The sequence below is a fragment of the Eptesicus fuscus genome, chromosome 14 (assembly GCF_027574615.1).
Source record: "Eptesicus fuscus isolate TK198812 chromosome 14, DD_ASM_mEF_20220401, whole genome shotgun sequence".
NCBI lineage: Eukaryota > Metazoa > Chordata > Mammalia > Chiroptera > Vespertilionidae > Eptesicus > Eptesicus fuscus.
In genome coordinates this window covers 1,070,978-1,092,260 of record NC_072486.1, presented here as the reverse complement: position 1 = coordinate 1,092,260, position 21,283 = coordinate 1,070,978, and the positions used below count along the sequence as shown (strand labels likewise).

Genomic DNA, 21,283 nt, shown 5'->3' with positions numbered 1-21,283 from the left:
TGGGAACAAAGCCCCGGGGGGGGGGGCGGGGGTCTCGATCGGCCCCTTTCCTGGTCCTGGGGCCTCACCTGGGGGATGAGCGGCCCCGGGATCCCGCGCAGGCGGCAGTAGTAGCGCAGGTGCTCCCAGCCCGTCAGCGGCTCGTCCAGCGCGTCCTGCTGCGGACAGTAGCCCACGCGCACGCCGGCCGCTCCCGCCGAGAACAGAGGCACGTCCTCCCTGCGGAGAGGCGGTCAGCGAGCTCCGCCTGGGACAGACCAGGTCTGGCTCGGCCTCCCAGGGGGCCCCGAGGTCTGCCTAAGGGAGGAACTCGCAGGTGGGCTCCGCCCGGGCAGCAGCTGCGGTCAGACTCCGGCCACGGCTGCGTGTGTTACGGGAAACCGTGGGTGAGCGCTGAGCCGCGGCCATGGTGTCTCCCCACCAAACGGTTCACAGGAGCACCTGGCTCGTCGGTGACTAAACTGCCGTTCGGTGCCAGGTTTTAAATTGATACGTTAAACCAGGAAGGAGCACTGCTCCTGGCGCTGGAACCCTGAAGGGCAGGAGCTCCAATAGGATGGTGTCGGATCACATGCTTCCGTCCGGAGGACGTGCTGTGAGCTGCGTGGGCAGGAAGGTACACACCCTGAGTGCTTAACACTCCATTGTGTCCTAATCGCCCATTTAATTCCTTGAATACCAATGAACCATTCGCATTACACATCATCAGGGTTGAAACTGTAATGAATGCAAGGGAGCTTTCGTTATAATTAAAGTAGTTGCACAGACAGGCAGCCCAGTAGGGGCTTGCCGACCATTATGGGAGCGTGCATTCATGGCTGCTTTCAAGAACAGCGACTTGAATTTCATTTCCCAATTATTTTAGAAACGATAGACTGAGATTACAAAGGAGATAGCCTCCCAGGGATGAGAAAATAAACCAAATATTTTTGTTTCCTTTTGAATTCTGATTATTTTGTCCTTTTGTCCTTGTACACAGAGAAGTTACAAAACAAAAAACAAAAACACCACCCAATCAACAGAACACCTTCTGACTCCTATGACAGCAGGGAAAACCAACAGCACAGCCTGAGAGCTTCGATGCCACACAGCAGCCTCACCTCCACAGCCACCTGGATCTGCAGCACGATTCCTCCACTCACACCACACACTCCCTCAACCAAACTCTGTTTACAGTTCTTGCACACAATTAGTTTGAAACATTGACTTGTTTCCACTGATATGGACTAACCTAAGTGTAACTGTATCCCCTGCCTGCAAGCAGCAACATTGTTACAGCTGAGAGCCAATAGGCAACATTGTTACAGCTGAGAGAGCCAATAGGCAACATTGTTACAGCTGAGAGAGCCAATAGGCAACATTGTTACAGCTGAGAGCCAATAGGCAACATTGTTACAGCTGAGAGAGCCAATAGGCAACATTGTTACAGCTGAGAGCCAATAGGCAACATTGTTACAGCTGAGAGAGCCAATAGGCAACATGTTACAGCTGAGAGTGGATAGGGACGGTGGACTGCCTGGCGGTTAAACATGGAGGTTTGACCAGGAGTGAGGCAGATAAGGTTGCCTGTCTCCCACGTCCTTCACCTCAGTTAGGAGAGGGGATCACTCTTAAATGAGAGGAGCATCCTGTGACTGGATGGGGAAGCTTTCCTATGAGACGCCACTGAACCTTCATTCACACCCTGAGTTGTCGTCATCCCAGGATACAGACGAGGGGAGGCTGGGAACGCGGCCTAAGGAATACAGGAGCAAAGGGACAGGAAGCACGGCCAAGTCTGTGACCTCTCCCACGTCTGTCAGAATGAGCCCAGAACGATGTCACCAAAACACCCCCCCTAATTTCTCACACTGAGGGTGACTGGAGATCAGTTATCTTGCAACTGGATAAGTAAGAAGGGGAATAATGAGCATCCATCTGTCCTTTTTCATGTAACTACAGCTCTGAGTAATCAAACAAAACAGTGAGAGCAACTCGTCGTAAAATTATTCAAGCTCAGAAGTGAAGGCAGCGGGTGGGAGCATTGCCATTCTGCAGTCCCAGTGAGTGAGTGACTGCATCGGCCAGACGCAGGCTTCCACGCGGCCGCACCAGGAGAGGCGTGCACAGGCAGGTGCCTCGGGCGGCAGGAGCAGGGCAGCTCCTGTCGGTTCTGCGGGAGGATCAGCCGAGGGGCTGGTCTCCCTTCCTCAGCCCTCAGGCCCCAGCCACACGGACAGTGCTCCCTCCGGCCCAGGGCCCGGACCAGCAAGCAGACTGTGAAGAAAGGAGGAGATGGAGAGAGGGGCTCTGAGAGCCGGAGGCTCAAAGCCACACCACGTGCTGGCAACGGAGCGAGATTAAACTGTGGGGTCTTCGGACGCCCCTGGTAATGAAGCCAGAATCTACTGGTGGGAATGGGCTCATCGTACACAAAAGGGCATTTTTAAAACCAGGAGAGGTGTTACCCAGAGGGGAGACCTGACCGGGAAGGGACTTAATGGGGTGGCCTTGTGCTGTTTCTTGAGCTAGGACAGATTATAAAAGAATATTACTTTGTGAAAACGCATCGAGATGTTCTTTTCTATGTGTAACTTATACTCCAACACTTTTTACGGAATTTCAAAAATATTAAGCCAATTTCATTGACTGTATTCCTTATGCTATACTGTGCATCCCCGCATATACCTGAAATTAATATAAAGTATAAAAGAAAAATATTAAGCCAAGAAACACAAGATTTGAGCATCTAGAAATACTCTTACATGTAAATTTTTGAAAGACTAAATCAAATTTATATGTGTCATTTAGAGACTATGACACCAGTAATATCACTTATCAAATTTTTAGGATCCAGGTTAAGCTGTACCAAGAATATTTATAAACTTAAGGATTTGATCATTTATTTTTTGAAAAATTTTAAGTCATTCAAATCAACAGGTCAAAAACAAAACAAGACTGAGAAAAGCATGGTGGAGAGCTTAATGAGAATGACAACATTTCATAAATTTGGAAACTAAAAGACTTGAATTGTTGAAGAAATTCAATCATTCATTCTTTTTAAAGTAAAATGGTTAAAGCTGAGAAAGTATACAGATAATTTTATAGGAAATATCAAACATATTGGTATAGGGATAGAATGAAAATACAAATTTTATGATAATTATGACTACTGAAAAGTACTGAAAAATTTTAAATTGAGTTTTTGTAAGAAAATACAAATTGTCAAAATACAATGAAAATAAGAATAATTTAATAGTAAAGATTGAAAATGGAAGATTTTAACAACAAACTAATTTTTCTTAAGACTCATAAATTTAAAATATTACGTAAAATTCAGCAAATAAGAAAGATTTAAATCCATGAGAAAATAGTGTTTACTGCAGAAAGGGAAGGACAGATCAATCATCAGAAATGTTTTATTTATGATAGTAGAGGCCTGGTGCATGAAATTCGTGCATGGGGGGGGGGTCCCCTCGCCCAGCCTGTGCCCTCGGGGGATGGCTGACTGCTGGTTATGCACCCCCTCGCAATCCGGGACGCTGCCTGCACCAGTGACCACACTGTCCATGCAGGTGAAAGCCATCTTGCTGTTGTGTGGGCAGCTGCATTTTTTGCCCTGATTATAAAAAGCAGCACATAACATGATCCTCTGAGGCAGTGGTACCATTTCCCCATCTTATGGGTGGAAACACTGAAGCAGAGAGAAGTTAAGTAATTGGCTTTGTCACACAGGTGTAAGTGTTGGAATCAGGGCTGACGACATGCCCGTCATCGCTGCGTCACCCTGTTTTCTCGGTGGTAGAGCAGCCTTGCCAGGGTTCACTGTTTAAATCTAAGAGCCTGTTCCCAACACACAGGGGAGGGTCCCTAGGCCTGGCTGGCGATCAGGCTCATCTGTGGGGCGACGGCGGGTGGGATGATCAGAGGGCCCGTGCTGGCACCCGTCTCGGCTGGCGGCGGAATGGCACTGCTCACCGGCCCTGCCCCCCGCTGGCACCACTGGTCACCTCCCTCTGCAGGGCGACTGGTGGGCGGGGTGATGGGGGGCCCCACTGCCATCCACTGGCCGGCCCGCCCCCCCATTGCCGCTGCTGGTCGCCTCCCTCTTGGGGGGCAGCGTGCGTCACAGGACCGGTCGTGCGCCCCTTGTCCTGCTGTTTGGCCGATTTGCATATTAAGGTTTTATTATGTAGGATAACTATGTGGAAAGAAAAAGAACTATAAAATATGAATGCTAAATTGATAAATTAAAGTTTTTCCTTAAAGAACTTTTAATAAAATTGCAAAACAATATTTCCTTGCACTAAGAAATGTTATGTATATAATTTTCAAGCCACCACACTTAGTAAAGCAGAAGTGCCACGTGGGGGTAATCAGACCGGCAGTCAGCTGCTTTGGCAGCTTCAGGGAGGACGACGGGGAATGGCGTCAGAGGCCCGGCCCAGGGAGGGAAACCGGCCTCCTCATCATGGGGAGGCGCACGGCCTTCTGGGTAGAACATGGGGACTGGCGAGGAGACACTCTGGAGGCAGATCTCTCTCGGAGGTGCGCAGCCCGCCAGTCCTGGGGCTCTGAGGCTGAATTGGCCGGGGAAGGCAGAAGGGCCAGTCCCCCCACACCCCCTTCCTGCCCAGACCGCGAGCAAACACCCACCACCTGCGCTCGGCCAGGTCCCCGCTCCCCCCCCCCTGCGTCTGCGCCTGGCGGAGTCCTGAGTCCCGTGGCTCCAGGGAGGCCCCGCCCCAGGAGGGCGTGAGGACATCGGGGAGCAGACCTCGTGCCCGGACCGGCGTCGGGCTCCCGGCAGGAGAGGGTGAGGGCTCTTACCCCGCGGGCGTCCTGACCACGGCGTGCCCTGCGCTCGGGGCCTCGTCCCCGCTCAGCATCCTGAACGTGGTGCTCTTCCCCGCCCCGTTCACGCCCAGCAGCCCGAAGCACTGGAGGGAGAGGACACGCGCGGGTCAGAGGGCACTGCCCGAGCCGTCTGGGCGTCTGCGCCCTAAAGCAGCCTCGTGCACAAAGCGGCCGCGGCTGCAGAGGGTCCAGACGGCCCCCGTTCATCACTGCCCCCCCCCTTCACCCCCCCTCCCCTCATCTCTGGCCCCAACTCACACCGCCCCCCCTCCACCCCCCCCCCCCCCCGTTCATCACTGCCCCCCGGCTCATCAGCAGGAGAAGAGCCCCAGGGAGTGTGGCCGGCATCGGGCTTCCTCCCACCAGCCTCCCCGCACCCGGAGGCCCCGGGGGCCGGCCACACGCAGACCTCCCCCACTCCCCTCAGCCCGGCCACACGCACACCTCCCCTCCCCTCCGCAGGCCCAGGGTCACGGACACACGCAGACCTCCCCTCCCCTCCGCAGGCCCAGGGTCACGGACACACGCAGACCTCCCCTCCCCTCCGCAGGCCCAGGGTCACGGACACACGCAGACCTCCCCTCCCCTCCGCAGGCCCAGGGTCACGGACACACGCAGACCTCCCCTCCCCTCCGCAGGCCCAGGGTCACGGACACACGCAGACCTCCCCTCACCTCCCCGCTCCGCAGGCCCAGGGTCACGGACACACGCACACCTCACCTCCCCGCTCCGCAGGCCCAGGGTCACGGACACACGCAGGCCCAGGGTCACGGACACACGCAGGCCCAGGGTCACGGACACACGCAGACCTCCCCTCCCCTCACCTCCCCTCCCCTCCCCTCCGCAGGCCCAGGGTCACGGACACACGCACACCTCCCCTCCCCTCCCCTCCCCTCCGCAGGCCCAGGGTCACGGACACACGCACACCTCCCCTCCCCTCCCCTCCCCTCCGCAGGCCCAGGGTCACGGACACACGCACACCTCCCCTCCCCTCCGCAGGCCCAGGGTCACGGACACACGCAGACCTCACCTCCCCTCCGCAGGCCCAGGGTCACGGACACACGCAGACCTCCCCTCCCCTCCCCTCCCCTCCGCAGGCCCAGGGTCACGGACACACGCAGACCTCCCCTCCCCTCCCCTCCCCTCCGCAGGCCCAGGGTCACGGACACACGCACACCTCCCCTCCCCTCCCCTCCCCTCCGCAGGCCCAGGGTCACGGACACACGCACACCTCCCCTCCCCTCCCCTCCCCTCCGCAGGCCCAGGGTCACGGACACACGCAGACCTCCCCTCCCCTCCCCTCCGCAGGCCCAGGGTCACGGACACACGCAGACCTCCCCTCCCCTCCCCTCCGCAGGCCCAGGGTCACGGACACACGCAGACCTCACCTCCCCACTCCGCAGGCCCAGGGACACACGCAGGCCCAGGGTCACGGACACACGCAGACCTCACCTCCCCACTCCGCAGGCCCAGGGACACACGCAGGCCCAGGGTCACAGACACACGCAGACCTCCCCTCCCCTCCCCTCCGCAGGCCCAGGGTCACGGACACACGCAGACCTCACCTCCCCGCTCCGCAGGCCCAGGGTCACGGACACACGCACACCTCCCCTCCCCTCCCCTCCGCAGGCCCAGGGACACACGCAGGCCCAGGGTCACGGACACACGCAGACCTCACCTCCCCGCTCCGCAGGCCCAGGGTCACGTCCCGCACGGCCGGCCGGGAGCGCCCGTAGCTCTTGCTGAGGTTGCAGAGCACCAGCAAGTCGGCGCCGGTTCTTCCCGTCAGCACCCGCGCCTGCTCCGCCTCCACATCTGCGTCCGCACAGGCCGTGACTGTGCCCTGGACGGCCGCGCGCCTCCTGGGAGGAGAGCCCGTCAGCCCACACCCGGGACCCGGGACCCGGGACCTGGGACGGGCATCAGAGAGGGGAGGTCGCAGATGTCCCAACGCGGAGGCCTGGAGACGGGCCAGCAGCTCGGCCACGGCCGTCGGGGTCCCCAGGAGGGAAGGAGACGCGTGTGCCCCAGAGACAGCGGGCAGGCACTCCGAGCCCCTCGGCTGCATGGGACACCCCCCGACCCGCACTGAGGGCGAAAGGTCCCCGCGGAGCTGCGGTCTGCACAGGCCACAGCTGCAGTCACCGCCCGCCCGTCACTCCGCACGGCGCCCGCTCCTGCATTCAATGTGCTGTCAGGTGGGTTCAAACTCACTGGCCTCTGAGCTGCTCACTCCTCCCTCCTCCTGACTGTTAACGGGCGCGTGTGACTCCGGGAATCCGATTCCCGTGAGCTGCACTGCGCACCTCCGACTCCCGACGGGCGCAGCCCTCTGGCTGGTGCTCTCCACCCCGGGTGCCGCCCCGGAGGTGCCGTGTCAGCACGTGACCCAGTGTCACCGGAGGAGCTGGGCGCAGGGGACACGGGCTCTGGACCCATTTGGCAATTTCTTGTGTCTTCAACTACTTTAAAGTTACGGGTATTTAAAATAAAAGAAAACCTCCTCTCCTTGTACTATTTTTCCGTCCCTGGAACCACCAACGGGGAAATCACAACTTATTCCACGGGCGGCACTGCTGCTGAGGAGGCATTAGGCCCCGGGGCGTAGCCATCACACGATGCCATTTGTGTGGCACTGAAACGCACCGGGCGGCGGGGACAGAGGAGCCGCGGCGGGGAGGGGGCGAGGAGGCGGTCGCCTGCAGAGCGCACGGGCCCACGTCCCGAGGGCCTGAGAGGCTGACAGCACGCCATCTGGGGAAGGTGACACGCGTGTCCAGTTGGTGAAATCCATCAAGTTCTACATGTGCCTTTAGACTGCTCTCTCCCTCCCCCGGGCCCTGAGCCCCGGCCACCCAGGGGCCTCTCTCTATCAGGAACTATCTCCTTCCTTCCCTCCTGCGAGCAGGACCCGCCACAAGGTGCCCGCCAGTGTGCTGGCCTCTGTCACCCGTCACCCAGGAAGCTTTATAGGCACCTGTCCCCCCCCCACTGGGACCTTTCCCCCTGACACCCATCCCCCTACACCCATTCCCCCTCCTGACACCCATCCCCCCACACCCATTCCCCCTCCTGACACCCATCCCCCCACACCCATTCCCCCTCCTGACACCCATCCCCCCACACCCATTCCCCCTCCTGACACCCATCCCCCCCAGAACCTGTCCCCCTAACACCCATTCCCCTGGCACCCATCCCCCCACACCCATTCCCCCTCCTGACACCCATCCCCCCCACACCCATTCCCCCTCCTGACACCCATCCCCCCTAACAAAGAGAAGACACAGCACTGATGGCAACAGGACCTGGCGCCGGCGCGGGGCTGTGGGCACTGAGCCGTGCACGCCCTCCTGGGAGTGACCCTCACCACACACATCAGCTGCCTCGCCGTCCACGGGCACTGAGGGCCACAGCAGAGCGAGGGCTGAGCACGGACAGAGGGAAACGCCTGGGACGAGTGAGGCCCGGGAGCAGCGGTCTCACCCTGTCCTTCCTCGTGTCCATGACGCGCCCGGATCCACAACCACAGGGAACATGAGCCCGCCCAGCAGCGCGTGCGGGTCGGACGCGGTCCGTCCTGCAGCCTCCGGGACGGAGGCCCCCCTTAGCTCTACGCTGGCGCCCGAGGGTGCACGCCGTGTACCTGGCCCTCCGCACCACGTCCCCGTGCAGCAGCAGCCTCAGGAGCAGCAGCGCCGTGCCCTGGGAGGCCAGCTGCACGAAGACCCAGCCCAGGAAGCTCATCCGGAAGGGGCTGGCGTAGCTGTCGACGCCCAGGCTGTGGGTCAGGTCGAACTGGATCTGGTTGTAGCAGAGCTCGATCAGGCCCTGGCCCAGGCAGAACTGGGGGAACACGGTGAAGACCCACTTGAGGACCTCGTAGATGGTCTGCAGATTCTGCGAGGGAGAGGAACAGAGCCCGCTGGGTGCTCCCGCCACGCCCCGCTCTCCTGCGGGCCCCCCACCTGCCCAGTCCCGGCCTCTGCCCACTCCCTGCGGCCAGCGCAGTGGGACTGTCCACTCCACAGCCCGCGTCTGAGGACTCCACCTGGCTGGGTGGGCCCCGCCTGGGCCGCGTCTCCCTGTCGGATGGAGTGTCTCCCATGCCGTCCCCCACGGGTTTGGGAGGGAGCTCATCTGTCTCCCAGGCTCATGCTGGAGGGGAATTCTCAGGACGAGTATACCCGAGGCACCCAGGCCTGGCAGGTGGGACTCGGGAAATTTCAGACTCAGAGTTGGTGCGGAAATGAGCTAGGACTTTCGGGTCTGCTGGGATGAAATGAACGTATTCTTCCTGTGAGAAGGACATGGGTTTGGGGGAGTCGGGGTAGGATGTTATGGACGGACTGTGTTGGCCCTAACATCCGTATGGGGAGGCCCTGACCCTGCGATGGCGTTGGGGCGGGCTCGGGAGGGAGGTGACTAGGTGTGGGGAAGCTGGTGGCCCACCTGAGCCCTGGTGACGACGGCCAGCAGCCGGGGCATGGTGGTCATGAGCAGCGTGCAGAGGCCCAGGACGAAGTTCAGCGAGACGTAGGCGATGAAGGCGACGTCGGCGCTGGGGAAGAGCCGGGACGTCAGGTACATCCCCGGGAGGGTCGCGTACCTGGAAGTCAGGGGACGCGGGCTCACTTCCCTGTCCGTGCGCGCGGAGAGGACGGGGCGTTTCCTGGCTCCAGGGGCCCTCGTTCCCGCAGCTCCCCCCGTGGAGGGAGCAAGGAGCACGCAGCCCACGGCGGCTCAGCCACGCGGTTCCTGCGCAGGAAACAGGCCCAGACCGAGCGGCCGCGCGGATGGTCACGCCACGCACCCGAACAGCACCAGCAGGAGGATGGTGGCCGCCAGGTTCTTGCGGAAGGTGAAGGCTGGCAGCCCGAAGGCCGCGACCACGGCGACGCACAGGCCGACGGAGACCGAGTAGAAGAGCTGAGGAGACAAGGGGGCCGCACGGGCCCACTCCGTGTGTTTATGGTGCACGTCGCAGGCTCCGCGGCCGGGCTGGCCCGTCCCCCAGGCGTGTGCGTCCGGGCCCCGCGCCCCCGGTGTCCTGGGGATGGACCCGGAGCTGGGCTTGCCAAGGGTGAACCCGGCAAAACGAGACGAAGGCCGGACCGAGGCCACTGCGACCGGTGTCCTTCCAGGAAGGGGAGAGAGGACAGAAGGCACAGGGCGGCCATGGGCACAGAGGTCCAGGCAGGGCCTCGGGGTCCCAGAGGTGCGGCCCCTCGGGCCTGTCCTCTGCCCGTCTAGCTGGGAAGCTGCTGTCGCCGCATGTGAAGTGGTGGGCGGGGCAGCGTGCGGCACGGGGACAGGAGGGAGCCGGGACTGGGCGGCCGGCCCTGCTGGGTGGGTGTGGATCGAGGCGGGCCGTGTCCTCTCCTGACCCGAGTGTCCCTCAGTGGAGGTGGGGCCAGAGCCAGCCTTTCTGTCTGGGCTGAGACCTTAAACCTCCCGGGGCTGACGGGTGTGCGGACAGTCCCACGGCCCGGGCAGGCCCCGAGGCAGTCTGGGAAGTGTCCCTGTCCCGAAGCCCAGGCGTCGGTCGCACACAGGCAGGTGGGGGAACCGGATAGACGCCGGCCGCCGGAAAGGCTGAGACCGCGGCGCTGAGGCACGGACATGCTCAAAAGGGCCCCGTCGGCTGAGCTCCACGCCAGGCCAAGGCAGGAGCCTGCCAGGAGCCGCGGTGACGACAGGACTTCACCCGAAACGCTCTGCCAGTGAAATGATCCCTGCTGTGTTCACCGTCTGAGGTGGCCAGCCCCGAAATACAACCACACACACATACACACATGTGCACACATTACACACGTGTGCACACATACATACACACACGTATATGCACCCAAAACACACACACACACATGCACACACGAGCAGGTCACGTGCATGCAGGCACGGGGAGGTGCCCACAGCCTACCATGTCGTACAGGAAGTTGGAGAACCAGTAGGCCCCGTAGCCCAGGCCACTCAGGTGCTGCAGCCTCTTGGCTCCGGTCACCCGGTCCCTGACCACGGAGCTGCCGATGGAGGCGGCCAGGACGGAGACGCCCAGCACGATGCAGAGGGCCACGCCGCACTGCCGGATGCTCTCCAGGCTGCGGGCGACAGAGAGTCGTCAGGGGGCCAAGAGCGGGCCTCTGCCCGCCGGCCGGACCAGTGGTGGTGGGACAAGCCGTGGAGAACTTCACTCGTCAACCCCACCACCTTCCCAGCAGCGGGCACTGCTCCCACGGACAGGGCATAACCGCGGAGGGAAAGCTGAGGGCCTCTCCGAGGCTCCGTCTCCAAGTCTGCTCCTGACCACTGACCCCGACCCCGGTAAAGTGAAAGGCATCCTGGAGCGGCCGCTGCGGGGCCGTGGCTTCGGCTTCGGCTGGCCCTGCAGACAGCAGCCCCCAGGGGGCGGGGCAGGGGCAGCTACAGGGCTCACCAACTCCACGTGCCAGCCCCCCTCAGGCAAGCGCAGAGCAGCATCAACCCACGTCACCCAAAGATCTCGTTCCACAGCCGCCCCCACCCCACGTCCGTCCCTCAACTCACATCTTGTCCTCGTTCAGCAGGGCCCCTCCGTACGGGTGGCTGTAGAGCGTTATTCCTGCGAAAGACGGGAACGTGAGCCCGGGCCCTCCCCCTGCGTGGGCGGCGGGAGCCCCTGAGCCGCAGGCCTCTGTGCCCGTGGGGACTCCTGTTGGCTCGGGCCAGGCTGGGGCACCGGTGCCGGGAAGGGGAAGCCCACGGCGCCTGCTGGACACACATTACGACAGGTCGTGCTGACATGGGGACACCCTGACCTCGAACTCTTCAAGCATCCCCGTGGCCTGAGTGGGCAATTTCCCTCTGGTGCCCAGGAAATTCTAAACATGTGACCCTGCCTATCCAGCCGGGGCACTGACCGCCCTTCCCTCCAGTCATCCATTTAAAAATGACAGCAGCCAACACAGTGGCCGTCCAGTCTTGACCCATAAATACACAGGCCACGTAACAGAGTTCATCTGTTTTCCTAGGTCAAAACATAACTTGTCCTTTTAATAGCTGCAGTGATACCCCACGGGTGGCTACGGCACTCAGTCAACCCTCTTCCTAGCAGCGGGCCCGCCGGGGGCTCCTGGGACGCCACGTCCACCTGGTCTAGGCCAGTGCCTCCCAGCGGCCTGAAAGTGACCATGTGAACGGGCGTCACTACAACCTCCTTCACATGGCGTTCCCTGCTTCACGCTGGGCTGGTGTGTCTTTAAATGCCTCCCCTCCCAGCCCCCACTGCACCTTCCTGCCCCCCGTCTGTGCTCTCACTTCCCAGACCGCCCCAGCCTCCCAGCGCCTCTCACCGCAGCCAGCCCTCCCCCTGCCCGGCCTCCAGAGGGTTCTCCCTAAGGGAAAGCGGGACATGCCACTCTCGTTCCCAAACGTCAGAGCAAGCGTCCGCTGCCGCTGGGTAAAGGCCACACTCCTCTCTGTTGATCTAGCTCAGCGGGCCTGGCCTCAGACGACCTGGGAGGGGTCACGCCCCCCCGCCCGACACCCTCCTGTACGAGGTCACACTGGCCCGGCCTGGACTGGGAATGGACACCCTGGTTCCTCTCACGTCCTGACCCCTGCCCAGTGTGTGTGACCCCTCCAGGCGGGCGCCCGACAGCGGTGACCTCTGACCTCTGAGCCTGGCAGAGCCAGCACTGGCCCCAAGCCTGCAAACCTCAGTCTCACCAGGAAGTGGAAGCGACAGGAAGATGCGGCGAGACCAGGGATGCCGAGTATCTAGTGGCTCCCCTCGGCTCCACACGCTCCACACCGCTGCCCCGCGGCGGGCCGCACGCGCGTTCCCGTCCGCAGCCCCCTCTGGCTTTTATTTTGCTGCTATTACTCCATATACAGGGCCCCAAGTCAACACGTCCCACGTGTTTCTGAAAATGGTGGTGAGGGAAACCCAGCATGGAGGGCAGTGAGGGGGGGCAAGGCGCTGGACGGCGGGGCAAACGCCTCCCTCCCGTCGACGGGGCTGGCCTGGCCGCAGACCCGGTGAGTCAACTAGAGCCGGGGGGGGGGGGGGTGTGGTGCTTCACCTCCTTTTCTTTCCTTTTTAAAAAGTGAGATGAGTTTGTAAATGACAGCTCCCCCCCGAAGCGGAGCACATGGCATCTCCGTAAGCCAGTCACCCACTCTGCGCCCAGAGATGAGCCCATCACTTACCAAAACGGGCCTGGAACTGGACCCTGCCGACACGGACGGGACGGGCGAGCCCAGCCCGAGGCGGTTCCCACCTCCCTGCCCAAGCCCCGGTGAGGGCAGAGGCTGCCTGGACCCCGAGAGCCCTGCCCGCAGCAGGGAGCCGCGAGCGCCGGCCGTGAGGCCAGCCCCCTGGCGAGAGCTCTCCCTCACCGCATCCCCGCACAGCGAGGCCAGCCCCGAGGAGGAGCCGACAGGAGCAGGGCCTGCGCCTGCGTGCGTGAGTGCGACCGACCGCGCGCCCCGCCTCAGGCCCCGTTCGGAGCCCCTGCCCCTGTGGCTGCGGCGCTGGCTCCTGCGGGAGAGGCCGCAGCCCGAGCGGCTCACCGTGCTGTCTCCAGTCCTCGGCCGGCGGCAGCAGCCTCCACAGGAGCAGGTTGCTCAGGTGGTTCAGGTAGGAAGGGAGGGCGTGGAAGGCCTTCTGGCTGTACCACACCTAGGAGAGAGGGACAGTGCAGGCGCCGGCGGCCCTCCGCGCTCGTCAGCTCTCCTCAGACACGAGGGCCACGCGTGTCCCTCGGCCTCGCGGGACCGGAATGCTCGCTCAGAGCGATGTCCGTGCACAGCTGACTGTGAGCGGTAAGCGCCCGTCTGCTAATTTCACATTTATCTCAAGCATATAATTCACAGCTAAAAATAGATTAATTTTCCCCAGAACAAATGTGGATGTTGCTCTATAATTGTATTCTCACAGCGAGAAAAGAACTAAACCCATCCTTTTTTTTCTTTCTCGGTTGGTAAGCTAATGAAATTTGACCTGCAAATTAAAAGTGGGGAAAATGATTTAAAAAAGATTACTTTCAAATTAATAACCGAGTGTGGAACATTATTTCTTAAAATAAAGGGAGCTGAGCATCTGCTGAGCGTGGAGAGTGAAGCCGCCCGCCACCAGGCGGAGGACGGGGAGGGGAACAGACGGGCGCCGTTATGAACGCTGAGCGCACAGGTAACAGAGGAGGTGCTGACTGAGCCATCAGTATCCACATCTCAAAGTATTCCTATTTAAGAGAATTTCAGAAAACAATCTCCAGGGGAAGGCTGGCAAGTGTCTTGAAGAAGTCAGTGCATCGCCCGGGCTGGTGCGCCCAGTGGCTGAGGTCCCGGGCACCGAAAGGGCACAGTTGGATTCCGGGTCAGGCACGTGCCCGGCGGCAGGCTCGGTCCCTGGCGGGGGGCGTGCAGGAGGCAGCCTACGGATGTTTCTCTCACACATCGATGCTGCTCTCTCCTTCTCCCTTCCTCTCTCTCTGAAAATAAATAAAAACATTTTTTTAAAAAAAGAAGAAGAAGGAAGGACATCAACCAGCAAACTCTGGTCCTCGCTCTGCTGACGGACAGCCCACCCCTCGGGACGTGCCGTCCCCGGGACAGACCGCCGCTGCCGAGCTGGGCCGCTCCCAGTGTGTGCTCGGGGCGGCCACGCGGTCCCAGCTGATGCCGGTCAGGACAGCTCTCATCCCCGGCTCCCGAGCCCTGTCTTCCCACTTCGTCGCATTGTGCCTGGCGCTTAACCGGGGTCCGGTGTGGCAACTGTGATGCCCACGCGAACAGCTAAGCGGTGAACTATTGTCCACAGGAAGGTTCGGGTGAGTGCCATGAAAGGCTAAAATATTCCTAGAGGAAATGAACCCAAGTGTTGCCTGCTGAAGGAGGGGTCGCTGAACAGTCTACACAGCAACTTAACGTTTCACCGGGAATCACGTGTGCAGGTGAGTGGGGCCTGTGGCCTCCCTGCGACAGCCCTGTTGGGACTCAGCACCTCTAGTTCCCGCAGGTGGGAGGCCTCCGTCCTCCCCACCCTCATCCCCGCACCTGAGGAGCCCTCTGCACATTCTCGGTGGCACAGGGACCATCCCTAAGGCTCAGAGAGGTCCTGCTGAGTCCCTGCCCCTGCGTCTGTGTGGTCTCTGGGCCCCGCCTCTGGACTCTGGCGGAGGAAGGCTAGTGCGTGGGAAGTTCCCGCCACCGGGGACCTCAGGGGCGCTTCCAGCTGTCCTGCACCAGGCGCCGTCCCACGTGCTTCGGTCTACTGGCCGGTCTGGTCTTAACCAACAGTGGCCGTGTGCTCCGTGGCGACAGGAAAGGGACCTCGTTCTCGCTCGGGCTTACCTGTTTTGACTCCATAGGAACACACACTGGGGTCGGCCTGGTTCCTCCCGAGTCCACGAATGTACCTGGGTCTCAGGTATATGATACCCTAAATGTCTCCGATTGGGAAAAGCAAGCAACGAGAACTATTACCTTTGCCAGGTTTTCTGGTTTTGACAGGTGTGAGTTCTCATCTTGAGCAGGATCCGGGCCTCGCCCTCCGAAAGACCAGCCCCCGAGCCTGGGGACAGGGAGCACGGTCAGCGCCTCGCCGAGGGCGCGCAGGGCCCCACACGGGCGTTCGTCCTGACCGCGCTGATCTTAATGGCCCCGGAGGAGCAGCAGCTGAGCATCAGCCCCGGGAACGTGGCCACACGGGAGGGTCAGCGGCCGAAGGAACGGCAGCTCGCAAGGCCGGGGCAGGGAGCTGCTCAGACAGGAGGCCGCAGGAGGCTCCGCCGTGGCTGCTAGAACTCACCCCTGCCGAGGACCCAGGCGCCATGTACAGGACGTGGCCACGAGGGCCACATTCTAATCGCCACCAAGGCTCCCTGCTCTGCAGACCAGCCATCCCGAGCCCCATGCTCCCTGCGGCCTGCTGTGTCCCCCGCTCCCGCTGCCTCAGTGTGGGTGCGGCTGCGATCTAAAGCCGAGAGAGGCTCTCTTCCCGCTCCCCCGCCCCAGACTGGCCACCGGGGCCCAGGGAATCCACACACAGAGCTCGCCCTACCGCCCACACGGAGCTGGGACACACGGCCCAGGGGCGCCGAGAGAGGAGGGTCTGAGGGACATCGCCCGCGAGCGGCTCCCACTCTGGGCCGTGACACGCCCGGGGGATGCCCAGGGCATGTCAGTGGTCGGGGGCCTGTTGCCCCCAAAGCGTTTGCGAGACTTTGCGTCCTAAGGGCTCCGCCCAGCGCTTCCCGGGCTCACACCCACCTGGGGCTCTCCCCGGGCGCCAGCAGGTACTCCTCGGGGCGCAGGGCCGACAGGTTCAGCAGCCTGTGGCCCCGGCGGCTGGTCAGGGAGGGGGCCCGGGCACTGGCGTTGGGGCAGCTCTGCAAGGAGAGAAGAGACACTTGTTCTTGCCGCACGAGCAGCTTTGCTGATGGTGCGGAGACCTCGCTGCAGCTCTCGGTTCCTGCTGCAGTCTATGCTCCGATGTCTCACTCCCTCGGGCGCCCCATCTGCGATGACACGCAACCCGCCGGGGCCTGGGTGTCAGTTCCACGTGGGAACTTGGAAAGCTGTTCGTGTGTAAGTCCGGACAGGCTGTAAGCACTCGAAAGGGAAAGTGTTGCCTTGCATCTGTGACCGGAGGGGAGTCCGGGACGAGGTGGGGGCGGGGAGTCGGGAGAACGAGGGTGAATTCGGGGCGGGCTTCTTTCTGAAGAGCCGCAAGCAGAAGCCAAACCGCTCCTCTCAGGGGACGCGCTGCTCAGAATCAGGGACTGACCGCCCAGCAGGGGGAGCCCCCGGGCAGGACCAGGGCGGCGGGCTGCCCAGGGCGCCCTGCCTGCCGCCTGGGACCCCATCTCTCGGGCCTTCGGGAAAGATCACGCACTCGGACCGTCACGACTCCAGGCCGGGACACCGGGCTTCCGCGTCAGCTCCGAGGCCTGATTCTCCTTTTCTGTAACCGGGTCCCTGTTAGCTGCTGACTGTGGCCGACAGGCCGACGCCTGCATTAACTGCCCACTGAGCTTTCCTTCGAGGTGAATTCCAATCAGTTCTCCGAGTGGATCCCGACCTGCGCCTCACAGATGGAGCGGCCAGGCCTCTGCTGGGATCGATGCCGCACCTCCCTCAGGGGCATCAGCGGCGTCAGGAGACCGAGAGGCATCCTCGCCTTTAACCCCCCTTCTCAGAACTCACGGAGAGAACATGTGACAGGGGCCTGGTCTCCGGCCCAGAATGTGGGAGATTTCCCCCCCAGGCAGGTCCAGCTTCCTGTCGTTGGCTGAAGCGTAGAGGGGCCGCGGTGGAACCCACGTAACGTCTGTAACGGCCGCGGTGGAAAGCTCACTCTGTGGGATGAACCTTCCCAAGGGGCAGCTCCCCACGTCACTGGAGCCCCAGGGCTCAGCGCGAACAGAACGGGGGTTATAAGGGAAGTGAACGTTGTTACCGGAGGGTCAGGCTTCTTCGAAAACCAGAATGCCACTGGAACCTACCGGGCAGCCACAGGGACCCGGGGCTTCTGGGTGCGGCGAGGGCTCCGGGTGCCAACAGGAGGCGTTCGTCCTGCGGAAGCAACAGGGCCGAGTGAGGCTCAGGCCGTGAACCGCGTTTCTGGGCGCGTCCCGTCGACAGGCACGTCCCAGACCCATCGCTGGCTGCAGGGCCGCCCCCCCACGCGCCTCCCACCCGTGCCCCCACGCAGATGTCACTCTGAGGACAGGGCTTCCAGTTCCCCCCGGACGCTCTGCCGAGGATGCCCGGCCAGGCCCCCTGGATCGGGGTGAGTCCTGGTCTCAAACCCCAGCACCTTCAGCAGCAGCACAGCAGGCCACGCGCACGAGCCGCTGCCGTCTCCCCCCGACAGACACGCGCTCCGTCATCGTTTGGGGAGGAACCAGTTGCTCCGGTTCCACGTGCCGAGAGCCTGACAACAGGACCGTATGGAACCACTGGCAGCCGTGGTTCCAAACCCTTTTTACTCCAAAGTGCCCGGAGCTTTTTCCTTGTCGGCCTCACACTGGGATTTCACGAGTGTTTCTAAGTTAAACGTTGCTTTAGCGGTAACATTCCTATCTTCTCAGGAACTGGGCCGGAAGGGAGGCAGCTGGCACGGATGGACCTCGGCACAGGCTCCGGGGCCCCGGGCAGGAGCGCTGGGGCCTGGCGGTGAGGCGGCTCCCCCACCCTCCGCTGCGGGACGGGCCGGGAGCTCGGCGGCCTCTGCGCGGGCAGAGCACAGAGCGGGAGACACACGTCTGCCCGTGAAAAGAAGCCGCGTGCCTATCGCCCGGTGGGCAGAGGGCAGCTCCACCTCGTCTCTAAATATAAATGACGTCACGCCTCCCGTCCTGCTCCGGGCAGCCACCCGGGGCCTCCCGCTGGAGACTCAAAGCGCACGCGGAGACCACGCCTTCCGTGGGACTGCGAGGCGATCCTCACTCCGTGACTCCTTTCATCCTCCGCTCAGCAGGCTGCCCGCCCGGCACCTCCCATGGCTGCTGGCGAGTGTTTGTAACAGCAAAGTTCTTCCAAAACTGAGTCCTCTTTGTTCCAACCCTCCCTGCTCCCTCTTAAGGCAGCACGCACAGGACCGCCTGGGCCGCCCGGGACTGGGGGTCCCACCGAGAGGCCCCTCCTGCGGCTGCCGGGGAGTCCCGCACGGAGAGCTCCGCCCCTCCCCACGTGGCTTTACAAGTTCAAAGGAGTATCTGACTGGCTAACTCCACTTTCGATTTACAGATGAAAGATCAGCAAGAACGGGCGGGAAAGGCCCATTTCACCTCCGGAATCGTCCTGGGGTCAGCGGGTTGCTGGCCTCGTGAAATGAACCTGATATTAAACCACCGCCTGTTTCTCAGTCAGCCACGCCCGCACATCTTCAAGTCTGGCCTACACACCCTGTTAGGAAAACGGCTCCGTCTCAGCCAGGCAGGCTTTGGGAGACCTGACTGCTCGGAGGTCGCAGCAGGAGGCAGCGGAACGAGCAGGTGTGCCCAGCGTCGGACTCCTCCTCTCGGGAACCGGGTCCAACGGGAAGGGAGCGCGTGGGCATCACTGATTCAGCCACACTTTACGCCACGGGAGGCGATGCCTTGTTGGAAGTAGACACCTTGGCTTCGGGCTCAGACCTCAGCAGCCAAGTGTTGCTTGTGCGGCACGGACGTCAGTTTCTACTCCAGGAGGTGCGCCCAGCACCTTGCACGAGGCAGCCCGCAGCCCAGGCTTGGACCAAGGAAAAGGAGTAAGAGAGGAACAGGCTACGTGGTTTTGCAGAGTAAAGGGAGAAGAAGGCAGGAGACAGGCAGAGCGTGGCTGCAGGCTGGGCGGGGGAGCTTGGGGACCCAGGGCCTTGCCCGTCAGAGAACCTCGAGGGGAAACTGCTGTCTGCACAGAACGTGGGAAGCGTCCCGCTGCTCTTGGCGTGGCCTCGACGCCTTTTCCCTCGAGAGACCAGCTGAAGCACCGTCCCTCCCGATGCCCTTCTCTGTGGCGAGGCGGGCGGACGGCGGGCCCCAGACCGCGAGTTCCTCCCCCGCAGACGATCTCAGTCCCAGGGAATGAAAGCGGCACCGAGCAGCTTTATTTAGTTAAAGCAATTGCTTGTTTTTCAGAAGAAAACAAAGGGAAACAACATAATTAATTTTCTATTAATTCCCCCTTGCTGAGACCATTAACAGCTCTTCAGGCTGTAGCTAATGGCCCCCATGACTAATAAATTAGAGAAAGGTATTCCCGACGTGGCATTGTTGTCTGGGTTTTATATTTATCCCTTGAAAACACGCACTGCTGTCCTTAGTACATCATCATGGTTTCATCTCTCCCCCGTGTGCTCCACCCGGAGCGTTAACGCCTGAGACCAGGCCGTGCCCACACCCGCCCAGTTCCCGCCACAGCGCCACCTTGATGAAGCTCCTCAGTAAATAACGGCCAGGCAAGCGGGGGGCGGGGGGGGGGGTGACTTAGCGAGAAAGCCGGCTCCGGCAATGCTCACGGACGGCCATGCCTATAGGATCCCTTCACGTCCTGGGAAGAAATATTCAAAGGACTTGGATCCCAACCTGAAGTCACGGATGGAAACCCCTCAGTTAAAGAGGAATTCCAGCTCATCGTTCCCTAAACGTAACGGCAGGAATGCATCCGCCCAGGTGACTGCTACTTCGTGTTTAGCTTCGGGTTTTTCACAGAAACGGAACGCTGTGAATTACTGATTCGTGTTTTTCCAATAATATAAACCAAGTGTTTACTGAGGAGGGAAGGGGCAAGTGGGTAGTTATTTCAGGTCACTTAGGAGTCCCCTCCGCTCAGTGCTAACCCACCCGGCTGGCAGGTGCTCCCTGGGTGGACGTGACGACAAGTCAGGACGGAGCCGTCCCGTCTGCGGTTGCGAGCAGCGGGCGGGGTATGTCTGCGGGCAGCTGGTACTCACAGGCCTGGGGCTAGGCTGGCGCAGAGCTGCTCCCCGTCTCCAAAGGCGCGCAGAAGCACATGGGCCAGTTCCATGCCATCGCTGTCACTGCTGTCAGGAGACAAAGGACAGGGGCCGTCAGACGGAGGCCACGGGGCAGGTCTGTCCGCACGTGCCCGCGCCAGGCTGGCCACAGCTGGTTCCGGCAGCTCAGAGCGAACGGCTTGTTCGGTTTTCACGGTAAAGCCAAGCCAGGAAGGAGATAAGAAATTTCTTCAACTCCCACGTTTCCACCATAGGTACCCATGTGCGCACGCACACCTGCCTCACGGTGTAGCCTTTTCCCATCTCCTCACTTTATGTAATTTCACCTTCTGTGGCATTTTTCATGGTTTTTAAATGAATGCCACAGGCTGCATAATATCACGTGGTGTCACGATGTCAGCATCTCTGCAAACATTCGCCGGCGGGCGGAGCCTTCGCCCTCTGGGTCCCGCAGTGACACCCGCCGTGCCTGTCGCCGTCTCCGTGTGTTCTCTCTCGAACACCTGCTCCCAGGAGGCCCAGCGCAGAACCCTGGGTGCTGCAGGCACACGGGCCTCCTGGGCCAGTCAGTAGCTCAGGCCACCGGAGGAGAACCAGGCCCTCGTGGAGGACCCCCAGCGAAGTCAGGCTATCCTTCTAGGTTGGGGTGGGGGGGACGCACCCCATGTGAAACTGGCCACATCAATTGCAGGAAACACCCTGATGTGAGAAAATGCAGAGGAACGACCCTGTGGCCCTCTGCACGCTGGCTGATTGGCAGTGGGGCTCATTTAAATTAATGAAGATTCTGGAGAGTATTACACGTACAGGTTTATGGCTGTCTAAAGCTTACATCACGTCGGTTATAAAATGCTTTCGAAGTACACACCGAGGGAACATGGATCCCAGAAACAAAGACGAGTGGGCGCTAGCAGCAGGAAGGATGACTCAATGCGGACAGCCACCTCGGGGCTTCTGGGAAGGAGAACACAGGAACAGCTGCACACAGTAGCTTCCTTCTCCGGC

General features: G+C 61.1%; 1 protein-coding gene across 1 annotated transcript in view; it reads right to left on the bottom strand.

Moving 5' to 3' along the window:
• The window catches only part of ABCA13 (ATP binding cassette subfamily A member 13), a 141,273-nt gene that overhangs the window by 14,457 nt on the left and 105,533 nt on the right, over positions 1 to 21,283 (bottom strand). Inside the window, exons 37-49 of the mRNA XM_054726600.1 lie at positions 20,255 to 20,344; positions 17,322 to 17,391; positions 16,087 to 16,205; positions 15,301 to 15,388; positions 13,387 to 13,495; positions 11,380 to 11,434; positions 10,757 to 10,934; positions 9,647 to 9,762; positions 9,286 to 9,442; positions 8,480 to 8,733; positions 6,515 to 6,698; positions 4,810 to 4,919; positions 69 to 219 (exon numbers count right to left, since the gene is read on the bottom strand). Coding sequence (XP_054582575.1) covers positions 69 to 219; positions 4,810 to 4,919; positions 6,515 to 6,698; positions 8,480 to 8,733; positions 9,286 to 9,442; positions 9,647 to 9,762; positions 10,757 to 10,934; positions 11,380 to 11,434; positions 13,387 to 13,495; positions 15,301 to 15,388; positions 16,087 to 16,205; positions 17,322 to 17,391; positions 20,255 to 20,344 — 1,681 coding nt within the window. The remainder of the gene's footprint in view (positions 1 to 68; positions 220 to 4,809; positions 4,920 to 6,514; positions 6,699 to 8,479; positions 8,734 to 9,285; positions 9,443 to 9,646; positions 9,763 to 10,756; positions 10,935 to 11,379; positions 11,435 to 13,386; positions 13,496 to 15,300; positions 15,389 to 16,086; positions 16,206 to 17,321; positions 17,392 to 20,254; positions 20,345 to 21,283) is intronic.